The 14,234-nt window shown below is 49.4% G+C and overlaps 1 protein-coding gene and 1 non-coding gene across 17 annotated transcripts; both read right to left on the bottom strand.

The window, feature by feature from the left end:
* Positions 1-1,785: 1,785 nt before the first annotated feature.
* Positions 1,786-1,856, bottom strand: TRNAG-GCC. Its single transcript has one exon. It is a non-coding gene; the product is annotated as a tRNA-Gly (tRNA).
* A 3,878-nt stretch (positions 1,857-5,734) lies between these two features.
* Positions 5,735-12,784, bottom strand: LOC120647307 (silicon efflux transporter LSI2-like). 16 transcript variants are annotated; one of them, XM_039924051.1, is made up of 6 exons: positions 8,509-8,649; positions 8,080-8,142; positions 7,795-7,913; positions 6,511-7,709; positions 6,234-6,423; positions 5,767-6,124 (listed from the first exon to the last, which is right to left on the bottom strand). In XM_039924051.1, exons 4-6 carry the CDS (start codon positions 7,657-7,659, stop codon positions 5,856-5,858), a joined length of 1,608 nt encoding a protein of 535 aa, XP_039779985.1. In that variant the 5' UTR covers positions 7,660-7,709; positions 7,795-7,913; positions 8,080-8,142; positions 8,509-8,649; the 3' UTR covers positions 5,767-5,855. The 16 variants fall into 16 exon arrangements, with proteins under 16 accessions (XP_039779988.1, XP_039779991.1, XP_039779983.1 ...); XM_039924052.1 differs by having other exon boundaries at positions 6,511-7,694; XM_039924053.1 differs by having other exon boundaries at positions 8,135-8,142; positions 8,509-8,638.
* Between the last annotated feature and the right edge of the window lie 1,450 nt (positions 12,785-14,234).

Below are 14,234 nucleotides of genomic sequence, written 5' to 3'. Positions count from 1 at the left end.
CATTCCTAAACTTAATGTCTAGTAGAGAATGAGGTCTGCACTTGAGTCAAATGTCATTATCAAATAACAGAACACAAATCCATTACTGAATTTTCAGATGACAGAGTACAAATCGTTACATATTTTCATATGACAGAGTACAATTCAATCTAAATAATTTCAAATGACAGGACACAATTCTAACCAAATCACCTAAAATGTCAGAACACAATTCATTTGCTGGATCCTGATTCCTATCACTTAGGTGGAGGGCGCCGGCACTGTTGGGCTGCTCCATGGCCTTGCGACGATGGCGGCGGGGATGCTCCATGGCCTTGCGATGATGGCGGGCGGCGACCCTTGCGACTCGAGGGAGGTGGCGCTGGTGGAGACGGCGGCGACCGGAGGGAGGCGGGGGAGACCCGAGGGAGGCAACGCTGGTGGAGCTAGCGGTGATGTTGGCCATCCCGCACGGAACAGAGGCGAGGCGGTGGAGGGCGGCGGCGCTCTGGGAGGGCGCGGCAGCGCTGTAGGGCGAATGAGTGCTCGCTCCCCTTGACGTCAAGCGGCAGGGGTCTCAGATCTGGGGGAGACGAAACGGAGGCTCCACCAGCGCGTGACGGAACGGAACGGTGGGGGGATGCGAAAAAAAACCAGGCACCGGTGGGGTGAGGGCAGGCGCCTAAGTGAAAATGTACCACAGATCTGTCCGGTGCCCTCGGATGGGGATCCAGTGGTCTCTGTTGGAGTTTTCAAAGTTTGCACAAGGATTCTGGTTTCCATAGGATATGGTGCCATGCAAGTCTATGCCACTATGGGTGGGCATTCGGGTAACCCGAAAATTTCGGGTCGGGTTATTCGGGTTTTTGAAATTTTGGGTTTTGAGAATTGTTACCCGAAATTTGCCCGAAATAATGAAAACCTGACATTTTGGGTACCCGAAAATTCGGGTTCGGGTTCGGGTAAAGCCCGAACTACCCGATTTCAAAATTGCCAGCAGATCTAAAGCAATAGCAAGTAGCAGGCGTGGGAGCAGAGGGAGCCAAGCTAGCTAGCGGCGGCGGCGGCGGCGAGATGGCGCACCCGATCACAGAGGCCGACGAGCGGCCGCCTCACCCCGGCGGCGGCGGCGGCGGCCCACACAAGCGCTGGACGCCCTGCGCCGCCTCCAGCGCCGACGCCCATCAGTCCTCGGCGCCTGGACGCCCCGCGCTACCTCCGGTGTCGATGCCCCGCCCGTCCTCGGCGCCATCGCCCAGCGCAGGACGCCCCGCGCCGAAGCCCCTCCCGTCCGTGGCGCCGTCGCTTGAGGAGGCCGTCGCGGCCTCTGGAGGTTCCTGCGTGGGGGGGGGGGCTCGGGGTGGGCTAGGGTTAATCGGATTTGGGGACGCAAGGAGCTGCTGACGCAAGCAGCTCTGCACAGCCTGCGTGTGTGTGTGTGGGCCTGGGGGGTTGGGGGTGGGCCGTTCCTGCGTGGGGGGCTAGTGTGCTGGAAGGTAAAGAGGCTTGGTGTATTGGTGGGCTGGACTGACTGGAAGCACATGGGTTGGGCTAATTTTCGGGTTATTCGGGTAGTTCGGGTACCGTGGTCTGAAACCCGAAATAGGGATCGGGTTTTTCGGGTTCGGGTAATATGCCCAGTCATATATGCCACCACGAACCAAAAGGTATTGGCAACAAATATCTGTGGTGCAAACAAGATATGTTGACTCCATATTAGAATAGAAGCCTGTACATGCGTAAAGAAGAGGGGTAGGTAATTACTACTGGAAATGACTGGTATAAAATAAAATCTTTAGAAAAAGATGCATCAGCCGGGAATCGAACCCGGGTCTGTACCGTGGCAGGGTACTATTCTACCACTAGACCACTGGTGCTTATTGTTTTAAAAAAATAATTGTTTGAAATTGTTCATTAGTGTTCATATGCCACTCCTGTTATTGTCTATAGAATTATGCATCATGGTACGTACAGTACAGAATTACTAGTACACATCATGCACATGATTTCGACATAAACCATATATAAATAGATATTTCATCATCTGTCTAACTGAGCCTTGGTTTTCCGGTGCTATCTCTACTAATTACATGTTACAGAACTATTATGCTCCGGCTTACGCCTTACTAATAACCCCCAAACTCGAAGCTTTAATCAGGCCACATGTCAAAAACTGAACTACATAAATATAGTTGATGCCATCATTTCTCTTCCGTGAGCAAATGCCGGTCATGATTGTGATGTACAACACATCACATCGTACCTACTAGTGGCGTACACATTGACTTCCTCCAAAAAGGAAGTCCAAAGCAACTGAGGACACCGATGCCTCGACCCAACGCAAAACTGTTGCTCCACAGCACCATGGCCCCCAGCCCCCTAGTTCTTCAATTCAGACTGCCTCCACGCACCATGCGCGCATCTCTCGGCGACGATCTCGCGCAGATCGATTTGGAGAACGCACATACTTGTCGCTTTGGCAAAGAACTAGCTAGCCGAGCACTGGATGCTGATGATGACACCATGACAGCACGAACTGGCACGGCCGGCCCGGCCTCCTCCCCGACATCACCAAAAAGCTAGCTTTGGGGGGCTCCCAGAGCCAGAGGAGGAGGAACACGAGCGCACTCGCGCGCGCTGCCGGGGCACCTCGCGCCGGATATCCCCGAGATGCCGCCCGCGCTCATGTGGGCGCCGGGGGAAAGTGCCGCAGAAATTAAAGACCGAAAGCCACGCCAAAGCTGCAGTTGGTGGCATCACCCCCGAGAAAGCGCTAATGCTCGCCGCATATCCGCCGGAAGATACCCCCGCGCAGGCGGATTGCGCGGCCGCACCCTCGCCTCTCCGAGAATTGCAAGCGCCGGCCGCCGGCAACGCTTCAGGCCCGCCACATGCACCGTCGTCTGGACGTCTGGTTACTTTACGCTGGTGGTGCTGATCTCGTGCTCATCAGTTACCCTTTAACAGGTAGGCAAAGCAAAGCTACTTGTTCCGGAATCTGGACCAGATCGTGGTTCGTGAGGAATTGGTGTCGTTCGGTGCAAAATTGCGAGCGAGGACTTAGGTAGTAGCCTGCTGCATAGGCAGGGAGGAGCTTTGGCAATTGGCATTAGAATAAAAAAGAAAGAAAAGGGCTTCTGCAGGAAATAAAGCCCCTCGAATCCTCAAAGAGGCAGCGAAGCGTCCACATAAAAGCGCCCAATGGGAGCTCCCTCTTCTCCCCCTCTTAAGCCCACGCATACATTTATCTATCCCCGAACACCACCATGTAAGCACACGCAAAGATCTAGCTAGCTACCAGCTTATGTCATGTCATGCATGGTGGTCGTCTGCTTATTCTGGAGCGTACGTGTCTCGGCAATGGGTGGCTGCTGCTGCTAGCTCCTCGGACGCCCATAGAGTGGGTTCGTGGGCTGCTCGTGGCCATGGAGCTGCCTGCTGCTAGCTACTCCCCTCGTTGAGGAGTGACGGCCGTGGCCTCGGCGTCGTCGACGACGGGAGTTTTACCTCTCTGCTAAGGTAGGGCAACTTGTATCCTTTGGCAATTGTTCTGATGTTCTGATCTGGGGCCGGTGGTGTCTCTCTTGGTGATGCGTGGGTGAAGATAGGTGGAGATGAACCTTTGTGTTGTTGGGTATAGCAATACATACATATCCAGAGGGTTATGATCTGAAGTGGTGTCATGGTATAACGCGCGTTGGTGTTCTTCTTTTGTACTAATAATTAGTTAAATGGTGTTGTAGTAGTGCCTACTCCTTTGTTACTCCCTTCGGCCGTTCCTCGAGGTGTTGACCACTGTTATGAATTGAATAATATGAATTTGAGATAAGGCCACATCCATGATCATGTGTTGTTTTCTCTGATCGATTGTTTTGTTCACAACCAATATTGATCGTAGCGCTTTGATTCTGCTATTATTCGATTCGAGAGTGCTTCAAACCAATTTCTTGTTCGACCGCCGTCTCAAGAATCTTGGATCACAGATCAACATCCAAGATTGTTTCTCGCTACTACCACATATATATAGTAGATTGACGATCGAAAACTACTAGCCAGTATCTTCATTGCAGGTTCTTGAGAAATTGTAGTTAGTCCCGGCCCATGCCCATAGTTATTCGAGAGTTATTTTTTGTTGTGTGTTTCCGAAACCTCTATCTTTTACACCATCTAAGTATATAATATATTTATGAACTCATGCATCCAACACAAGCTATATAATGCAATAATGGACTTAAGATCAGATCGATGCGCGTCAAAACTGAACTGCATGTATAGGCTACTGATCGATGGGTACTGACCAGGGTTAACCATTTCGTTTTCCGATGAAATCCCGGTGTTTAGCGGAAACGAAATTTCGTTCCGAAATTTCGGTAAATTTCGGTGGATTTCGGTGAATTTTGGACGAAATTTGTTGAATTTTGAATTTTGAAACGAAATATATCAAAAAATACCGAAATTTCGGATCCCGGTAACTAGCGGAAACGAAAAAAAAACCGAAATTTCGGCGAAATTCCGCCGAAAAGTTAAACCCTGGTACTGACTATACTCTTGTCTCCCATGTATCTCATCCGATCTGGTTGAACGTTGTGCCGCAGGCAGCATGCACAGTGTGGACCCTTTCGTAGCCTTTGATCGATCGATGTCGCAACGACCGCCGGGTCGACGATGATCAGGCACCACGTCACCTTGTCCCCCTTCCTTGGTGCCAAAGAGAAGAAGAAAATGTGACATGCGCATGACCATTTCTATCGATCGAGCAGCTAGCTAGGAACCATTGCATTTTTGCCTTGGGCGTTGAGTGATTTATACCACAGACACTCACATTTTTGCCTTGGTGCTAAAGAAGGATCGAAGAGTTGCAAAACCTCGTGGCATGTGCATGCATTCACGCGAATTTGAACCTGTGTGCCGGCGGCCGTGCACGCACGCAGCTGCGGCAGACGAAATAATTCCAATCATCAACGGCCCGTCCGCGTCCACCGCCATCGCGGCGGCGGAGCCTCCCACCCGCCGCTGGCGCCGCGCTCGTGGTCTCGTGGAACTGGCGACTTCTATCCAGCGGCGGCGGTGGCAGGGAGAGGCGTTGACGGTGGCGAGAGCGGCGGCGGCGGCGGGAACTGGCAAAGGGTCTCTCGATCGGCTCTCCAGGGGCCGAGACCTTCTAAGCACTAGGCAGTGTTGGGCAGCTTCCAATTTTGGCCCAGTAAGGTGATGGGCTGCTTCGAGTTTTAGCCCAAACTTCGTCGGGGTTTCGGAACGTTTCGGGCTTTCAAAGCAGAATTTCAAGTTTCAACTGACCTTCAGTTTCCGAAACGAACGATTTAAACGCTTGCAATCGGATTAAATTCGGACTAAATTTGAACATCAGAAATGCAATCAGATTATCATACCATTCTTCATTAACCCTATTTGCAACCTCCGTTCAGGAATGAAAATGCAGGCTACACGGTCAGCCATCTGCAGTCTGCTCCAGGGTTAACCATTTCGTTTTCCGGTCAAATCCCGGTGTTTAGCGGAAACGGAATTCCGTTCCGAAATTTCGGTAAATTTCGGCGAATTTCGTTGAATTTCGGTCGAAATTTGTTGAATTTTGAATTTGAAAACGAAATATACCGAAAAATACCGAAATTTCGGATCCCAGTAACTAGCGGAAACGAAAAATTTTCCGAATTTTCGGCGAAATTTCGCCGAAATTGTTAACCCTGGTCTGCTCACGGTTCCTTAGCTTAGCACTAGCAGAGCAAGACCACAGACGGAGACATACACATACTGACACACACATGCAAGAGTTACAAGCCTAATTTACATGTAATTTCTTATTGGATGGATGGATTTATCCGTTATGCATCTCGTACACTACTTACTATCTTGTGCATTCAGTAGCTGATGACGATGAGCAACCCGATCGCCGCGACGACGATGGTCGACGGCACCCCGAACCGGAGGTGGCTCCAGAAGGTGAGGTTGTAGCCGAAGAACTGGGCGCGCCTGGCCTGCTCGCAGACAATCAGGTTCGCGGCGGAACCCAGGAGGGTGAGGTTCCCAGCCACGGTGCTGACCCATGCAAGGATGAGCCAGGCCTTCCTCTCTGAATCATGAGAAATCGCGGCAGCTGACGCGGCCACTCTTGTACCGAGCAACAAGACTGAAAAACAAGAACGAGCAACAGATTTCGTAAGCAGAGTATTAAATGATTGTACTTCATAATATTTCCAAGAGTACCCAAAAGATATCAGTTTGAAAAAAAAAATTACCTGTGGGTACATTTGAGGCCACATTTGAAAGGATAAGAATCACCACCGCAAGAAGTGCAACTCCTTTGGCACTATCAATTCTTGAATATGGTTCCACTAACTCCCATAGTGTGTTTGGGATGCCAGTTTTGTTGAAGCCATCAACCGTAATAAACATTCCACAGAAAAAGATCAGCAATGAATATGACACCTGCAAGTCAAGAAGATGATCACCACCATTCATTGTAATAAAAGTATGCCAACTCTGTTAGCATTGATCAAAATTTGAGGAGCATACCTTCTCAAGACAAGCCTGTGCATCTGTAAAATCAAGCGCCAGGAGAACCAGAGCTGCAGTGATTGCAGTCCAGGACATGTTAAGCCCCATTAGAAGTGCAACGAGCATGCCAAGAGTTATAAGGTAAACAGCTGTCTTCCACACAAGAATTTTCCACCTCTTCTCTGCGACCTCTGCTTCTTTCTCCTTTTCCTCATTGCTCTCTGGGGAGGGTGGCAAGTCCTCTATTATCACACTCCTTTGTTGGCTAGCAGTTCTAGTGAACTTCCTTGAGGATGCACCTTCATCTCTCCTATCAGGAACCGTGGAGACCTCTACCATCTCGTGTGACATGCTTGATGCCCGCAGAGACTTGATGGCAAGCTGAATGTCGGCCTCAGAATTGATGCTTCTGCTCCTCAGGTTCTCGTTCACACTGGTACTGACACTGTTGCTCCTGATGATTGGTTCGCTTATGCAGTCCACATCATCTGGGCTCAGGGATGAAACATGTGACATTCTAGCCGGTGTGAACCGATGTGAGGTAACCTCATCGTCGGCAACCACCTCTGGCCCTTCAGGTTGCCCACCTTCCTGGTCCTTCTCCACAGACAAGTATTTCCAGAAGTACAAGAGGAGGATAGCAGCATTCGTCAGAACCCCAACAATCATAGCTGGGAAAATTCCTAGCAGGAACTGACCAAATGAAATCCCACTCTCCACAGCTATGACAAGGTTCTGAGGGTTACCGATCGGCGTTGCAGCAGAGCCGATGTTAGAACTGGTGGCAAGGGCCAGAAGGAAAGGCTGCGGTGGTAGGTTGTTCTGCCTAGCAACCTTGAGGATGAATTCAGTGAGCACAACACAGCATGTGTCATTGGTGAAAAGTGCGCTTGCAAACGCAGACACGATGCAAACTCGGAAGAGCAGGTCCTTGCTACCTCTGCTCTTCCACGAGAGCAGGTTGCCGAGGTACTTAAACATGTCAGCCCTCTCAAGGAAGATGCTGACGACCATTGTCCCAAAGAGCAGGCCAACGATCGGGAGGTCAATCGCAGCGTATGCGTCCTCCGGGGAGATGACACGGAACAGGACCATTAGCATAGCACCAAGGAGGGACCCAGCCGTCCGTCCAACAGGCATGAACGGGACGGTGGGGAAGACGGCCATCACCCAGAAAATCCCAAAGGCGATACATCCCAGCACTACTTTGGAGGTCCCTGCCAACGCCATATTAGCAAATCCTCTCTTCCTCTACAACTAAAACTCTTAACAATTGCACTTCAAGAACCTGTCACAACTCACAAATTAAAGAGAGTACAGAACAACCCCAAATACCAAGGCCGGTCAGACTAGTAGGCTCACGAGAAGGGCCCTGCTGCCTGCTGGAATGAACCACCCCTTGCCCAACTCAACTCAAGATCCTGCAAAATTGGAGCAGACACCAAAAATAAAAAAGACATCAACCCCTCAGGAAGTAATATTACTAAAATAAAAGACACAATGTTCAAGAAATGTGCAAGAGTGTTCAATGGAAATAGTTTATTCGCCCCATTAAACTAGTGCGAATTAGCGAGAAACGGTGTTAACTGCACGAGAAAACGGGGGACACGTATTGGTATCAAGCACCATCACGCCTACTCACGATGTATCCTGCAACACAATTCAAAGCGAGAAGAACCCTTATCAATACAAAGCTTTCATTTCACACAGTTCACAAATCCAAATAAAGCCAAAAAGGTTCCCCAGATTTTAGGCACCTGCAGCTGCTGCTGCAGTGCTGCTACGACTAGAACAAGCAGAGCTAGAACACTAAAACCCCTACATGGCCAAACAAGATTTCGGTGCGGATCAAACTGGTTCTGCAGTGGATTAGCGCCGGGCTTACCTACGACAGAAGATCCGGCAGAAATCCGCGCAGGCACAGGTTACTAGAAGAAGGGGTATTTGTGTGCTACTATACGATCAGATCGCGTCATCGCGACGAGAGAAATTCGGCGAGGGCGCGGGGCTGCTCACCTTCGAGTAGGGGATCGGATGGAAGGGCGGGTAGTCCACAGTGCTGCAAGGCTGCGCGGAGGACGACGACGAGGTGGCGGATTGGAGGGGGAGAATAAAGTGGCGGTGGTGGGCATGGACATTGGAGGGTGGGGGCGGCTAAATAGGGGCGCGGCGCCATGGGGGGAGCCGTGGGCGGGGCGGAAAGGCCCAGTGCCTCCGCTTTTCACGGGATGTGGCGGGGGTGACGGGGGTTGGGGCCCACGTGCAGTGGGAGCTCCTGGGATGGCAATTTACTATGCGCACACCGGTGGAACTCCCGTTTTCTGGGTAACAGGTGATTATTTTAGGCTGGAGGGCTTACTTGTTTCCGGATCGGTATACAGTATATGGAAGCATTAATCCACTACTTTATCCAGATATACCTGAGCGTGCTACTATCTGGACAGGTTGTACCAGGACAACCCTTTCTGTTTAATTTGTGGATTATTAAAGTTTATCCTATAAGTGAATAGTGTCCCTTTTTATGTTTCTTCTGGTTATGGATTTCTATGTTTATATTTTGGACAACCCTTTTAGCAAGTTGGATCAGGTTGGGCCTCTCAAACAATCTGATAAAAAAAACATAGTATTCTCGCAGCTCTTTTGGTGACATGGATGTGATGCTTTTTGTACATCTCTTTTTTTCCTTATTATTCTACTATTTCAGTGCCAAATCCTGAATTTGAAACTATATTGTGTAAAAAAATAAACATAAATACGTTTTTTGCATACCAGTTTATGGATGAAGAGACTACTGATGGATTATTACAAGGAAAATGTTATGGGAAGTTTTTTGAAAAGGAAATGTTATGGAAAGCAATGGTCAAGTGTGTGTTGGACACATGTCAATGTCATGAAGATAGTAATAACACATTCTTACAACGATGAAGGGGCTGTTATTTTTTTTCGAGAGTTCGCATTTTAGCACACTTATACTGGCCGGTGCCGTCAGTCAGAGTATACCTAGCATTTTCCTTCTCCGTGCTAGTGAACCGTTAATTCAATTCCTGTGAGAGCCACGATTAGGGACGGAACAATGACATTGATGTGTTGCTGTCTTGGATTTTTGCGCGTGGGAGTTTGCCCAGCTTACTGATGTTTGCATGTTTCTTCATATCCAAGAAACGCGTCCAACTTGTCAAGAAAAAAAAAAGGAAAGAAACGCGTCCGGTTGTAGCGACAAAACTAGAGGGCAGATCCATTGCTTTACGTCGTCCGGTATATATCCGGGGAATAAATGCAATTATGCAAAATCTTTTCAGAAGAACAAAAGCGATATTGGGGATTTCGAGGCTTCAGGAGCACTCCTCCTAGACACGTTTTCAGTGTACTAATAAGTAGGATTGCTGTGGATAATGATCATTTTGGATTTTTGGTAGGAGCTACTAGTACAATACTATATAGGAACCGTGATATATATAGGTCTAGTTATAAGGACATATGCTTGGAAAGGAAGAAGAAAAATGTGATCCACTCCTAGAGGAATCCGGGAAAATTCCAGCACTTAAAACGAAGCTTTATTTCTAGTAGTCTAGCTCAACGGCATTGGTTGGTTGCGCTCTAGTGACAGGGATGGGTTGACGTTCGTGGCATCATCTGTGATGAGGTCTTAAAAAGGCCCGTTAGACCCAGTACAGTCTTACACTAGTAACAGAGCTACCTCAGATGGTGCCTTCTCTCTTTTTTTTCGAAATGGAAGATTTGCAGCCTCAGTTGGAAGAGAGCTGAGCCAGGTGTCAAGAAACTTGTGGACAGCCACAGATCTGACGAACTCAGAAAAGGTTCTACGACCGTACCGACCAATAATTGAGTAATATATAGCACTCATCAGTACATATAATTTAACTTGAGGACAAGACCTATCCCATCTAAACAAAAGGCAGAGCACGAAGCCTAGCTAGTGGAGCACTACGCTGTCGGAAGAAGGAAGATGATGGAAGTGGTAGCCCCATGAAGAGAGAAAGTTTTTCTTTTCTTTTCTGAAATCGAAGAGAAAGTTTGTCTAAAAAAAAATCAAAGAGAAAGCATTGGCAACTATAGCAACCAATGCAAGTCTCTGAACTTGCATGTCAGCAACGCCGACCAACTAGGTAGCCATGCTGCTAGTCTCTGAATGTTGTCCTGTGTTTCTCCAATAATATCACTAACTCCATTTCATGTCAGTAAAGCTAGAACAGTAATTAAACACCAACAATGTCCAGCCAGCGACCTCCTAATAATCAGAGACGATTAGCTAGGTAGACGGCGACGTCGAATTTAATCGCCTGATGTGATTTGATCCTTAGCAGATCGATCAGAGGCTGCAGCTAGAGACAAGTACACGAGTCATGTGGTGTGTTTCGTCAGTGCCGTAACGACATCAGACCGGGACAATTCGCCTACACCTCTTCCAGTACTACTGCAAGTTGCTGCAGCAGCTAACTGTCAGGCTATGCACGCATGCCATCACCGTCCGATCGGATCAGCCTGCGAGCGACACACAAATCCAGCCGTCCAAGCCCCCTCGCTCTCCCACCAGGCACCAGTGCGCCGGGCTTTTTTGGCCCAACTGAGGCCCGCTTCCGTGCAATCATTCACATGGGGAAAGAGAAAGAGGGATGGATCTTTTACACCCACCAATGGATTTATGAGTTAACAAAGTATGAGTGTTGGGGGATAAGATCGTGTCAGGTTTTTTCCCGGCCATCGCTTTGGGAGCTATAAAAAGTTGATCGTTGCAGACTTGCAGCAGCTTCAAGGAACACCACGAGAAATTAAAAGGGCTGGTTTGTCAACTTGTTTCAGGGATAAGCTTTCGTTCGATCTGCTTGTCGACCAGTGTTGCTCCGGCCAGGACACGCACACATCATCGAGCCTTCTTATTCTCCTCAAAAGAAACTAATCCTACTTACCTACCGCCAGTGATCGATCTCGTGTTGACAAAAAAAAACGTAAATAATGGAGCATGGCTGCTGACTGATGGGTTCTTGGCCAGTAAATTTTTGATGTACTATATTATTACACTGTACCTGTGGTTGATTCTGTTTTTCCTTTTTGCAGAAAAAATCTTGGAGCTAACGACCTGTCAGATGCCAATGGGTGATTGGCGCTAGTGTTAGCGAAATCCTGCCCAATTTGGGTCGCCAGGTCTCACTGACCATCTTGTCAGAGCCGGGACAATATTTCATTTCGAAATAAATAAAGCTTTCTTAATCTAAAGAAACTAAACGTTTTGGTTGGCAAGTATATATAGTGGACTAGATAGCACACACAAATTAAAGACAGTAGCAGACAGCTACTATTGCAGAACATACGGTGGGCCATCATGTTGCCTCAGAGAAAGAGAGCCTGCAGGGAGGTTGAAGTGATCGCGCTCAAGTCCAGCCCGGGCGCTCCTTGCCATGGCCATGCCGGCATGGCGCCATGCGTGTTCCCGTGATCCCATCCGACCGATAGAGGCCCAGCTACCCCCAAGTTGTTGGCGACCAGCCATGTTGTTAGCAGCTAGCTACCGTAGTGCCTGCTCCAGTACTCGCTCCTCCCCATGCCTCTCCACGGCTATTCACGCAGAAACTACTAGTGCGATCTGGGTTTAGTGGAGGATATATACGCGCACCGATCTTGCACAAAGCAAGCGCGTATACATGCCATGTGCGTCTCAGTTACGTTTCAGCCATGGTAATCCAGCTAACTGCCACACTACTCTCCAAGACTCCAATTAATACCGGTTTATTAGTTGAGCTAAAGATAGATACACGTTTTTTTTAAAAAAAAGCACTGCATATACGGGTATATGTGTTTCAATTCGCAAAAAAAAAACATAGTACGTGCATATACGTGATGAAAATATCCATGTCGATCAAGATACAATGCATTGCGCGCCTAGCTGGCCGGCAAGTCCACGTGTTATCGAGAACCCACATCTGTCTCACGGTTCATGCATGTCTGCACGCATGCCGGGATCGGAAGCAAAACAAGAAGGAACCAGAGAAAATGAACTTACACAATGTCCCGACGGCGTGCGGCTCGCCCGGCCAGCTCCTCCCGCCGCGCCGCCGCCGACCCAATCCAGAGATGGCCGCCGCCGCCCCCGACACGGCACCAAACTTCCGTGCTTGCCAACGCGCGGGGCGACGGTGTGCTCGATCGGTCGTCGTGCGCGCGCGGCCTAACGCCGGCTTCGTACGAGGCGGCCTTATTTATACACGTCGTCTATCTCTGGCAGGCCGGCCGGTGGATGGCTTGCTGGTGGTGGCCGGTCTGGGTGAAGTGAGGCAGACGACGCCGGGCGGGAGGCCGGCTTAAATAAGCGGCCGGCGAGCGGGGCCGGGGCGACGTGTCCGGCCACGGGGGGCTCGCCGCTGCCTTTTTTCCCCCTCTTTTCTAATGCCAGCAGCTCGATCCCCCCCGCCGAGACGCGATCCGGCCGGGTACGGACGCCACCGGTCCACGGCCCTGTTAACGCCGACAGCGACGCCGCAGCTTCGCAGCTAGCGCTCGCAGCAGCAGCAGCAGCGGACTAGCTAGCTAGCTAGCTAGCTCGTATGAATTCGATCCCTTTCGCCGCGGACGACGAGGCAGGACGGTTGGCTCGTCGCCGTCCGCCCAATCCACGTCGCCGTCGGGCGGTCGTGGGCGTGCGTTGCTTGCCCGGCAGGTACGTGGTGCGGGTAAAAAAAAGTCTGGCGGGCTCATTAAGGTCTAACAACGCATGGTTTACCTAACTAATCGCGATGGATGTAGCAAGTCCCCCCGGCTTTGCTTTATTTGGTGGGGCTGGAGGGGACTATTCATTCAACTGGAAGAAGATGTGCTGATGATGATCAGGGAAGGGAAGCTCACGATCTTAATGCGACGACCAAGATCAATGATCCATGCCTGCATTGCGGCATCCATGGATGAACATGGACTGTTGGATGGATCTTTTCCCTCCATAACTGGGGTTTACATCGAGACTGACTAATAAATCTCTGCGCTTTTTCCCCCGGAAAGCAAGCATGATGACACTGCCAGATACTACTCAGATGAACAAGACGTTTGGATTCGATATCTGGCAGACTGGGAGGAGACGGCTAGCTACTTGTGAAGTAAAATGGATCTTTATGATTGTTGCTAATCATGTGTCCCAATATTAATTATTTGCTGAATTTTGATCAGTTGACGCACGCATAGCTTAGAAACCAATGCAAGCCGGCCGGGATGGATGCGTGTATGGTAGATTCCAAGTACGACGGCCATCTTGATCGACTCGCAAGACCCCATTGCTGCCACTGGCGTGCGAACCAAGACAGAGAAGAAGAGGAAGCGAGCTGATGAGATTGTTGTGATCATCTGCCAGTACTAAAAATCTCTACTACTGTTCGTTGTTCATTAGCACATTAAGAAGCGCCACGTCATTTCTGCAACTGCGGCAGAAAGCAACATAGGGGCAAAAAATATCACAGAGCCTTCCTAAAAAAAGGAGGAAGAATCAAAAAGCAAGGAAAAGCTTCGATCTTGCTTGAATGATACTGATAATAACATTCAGTACCAAGAAGTTGATAGGTTAAGCTTCCTTTCTCTGGTCTTGTCCAAGAACCTTAATTTGTCAAACGAGCTGAAATTGGTCATCTGGATGGCTCTTGCTTGTGGTTGCTCTCTAGCTATGATGTAACGACTGATTGACTGGGTGTGCTAAATGTAGGAAGCTTTGCCTGCTCAATGCAAGTCCCTTGCTTAATGTTTGC

Source organism: Panicum virgatum, chromosome 9K (assembly GCF_016808335.1).
Source record: "Panicum virgatum strain AP13 chromosome 9K, P.virgatum_v5, whole genome shotgun sequence".
NCBI classification, from domain to species: domain Eukaryota; kingdom Viridiplantae; phylum Streptophyta; class Magnoliopsida; order Poales; family Poaceae; genus Panicum; species Panicum virgatum.
This window is presented reverse-complemented; position numbering and strand designations above follow the sequence as displayed.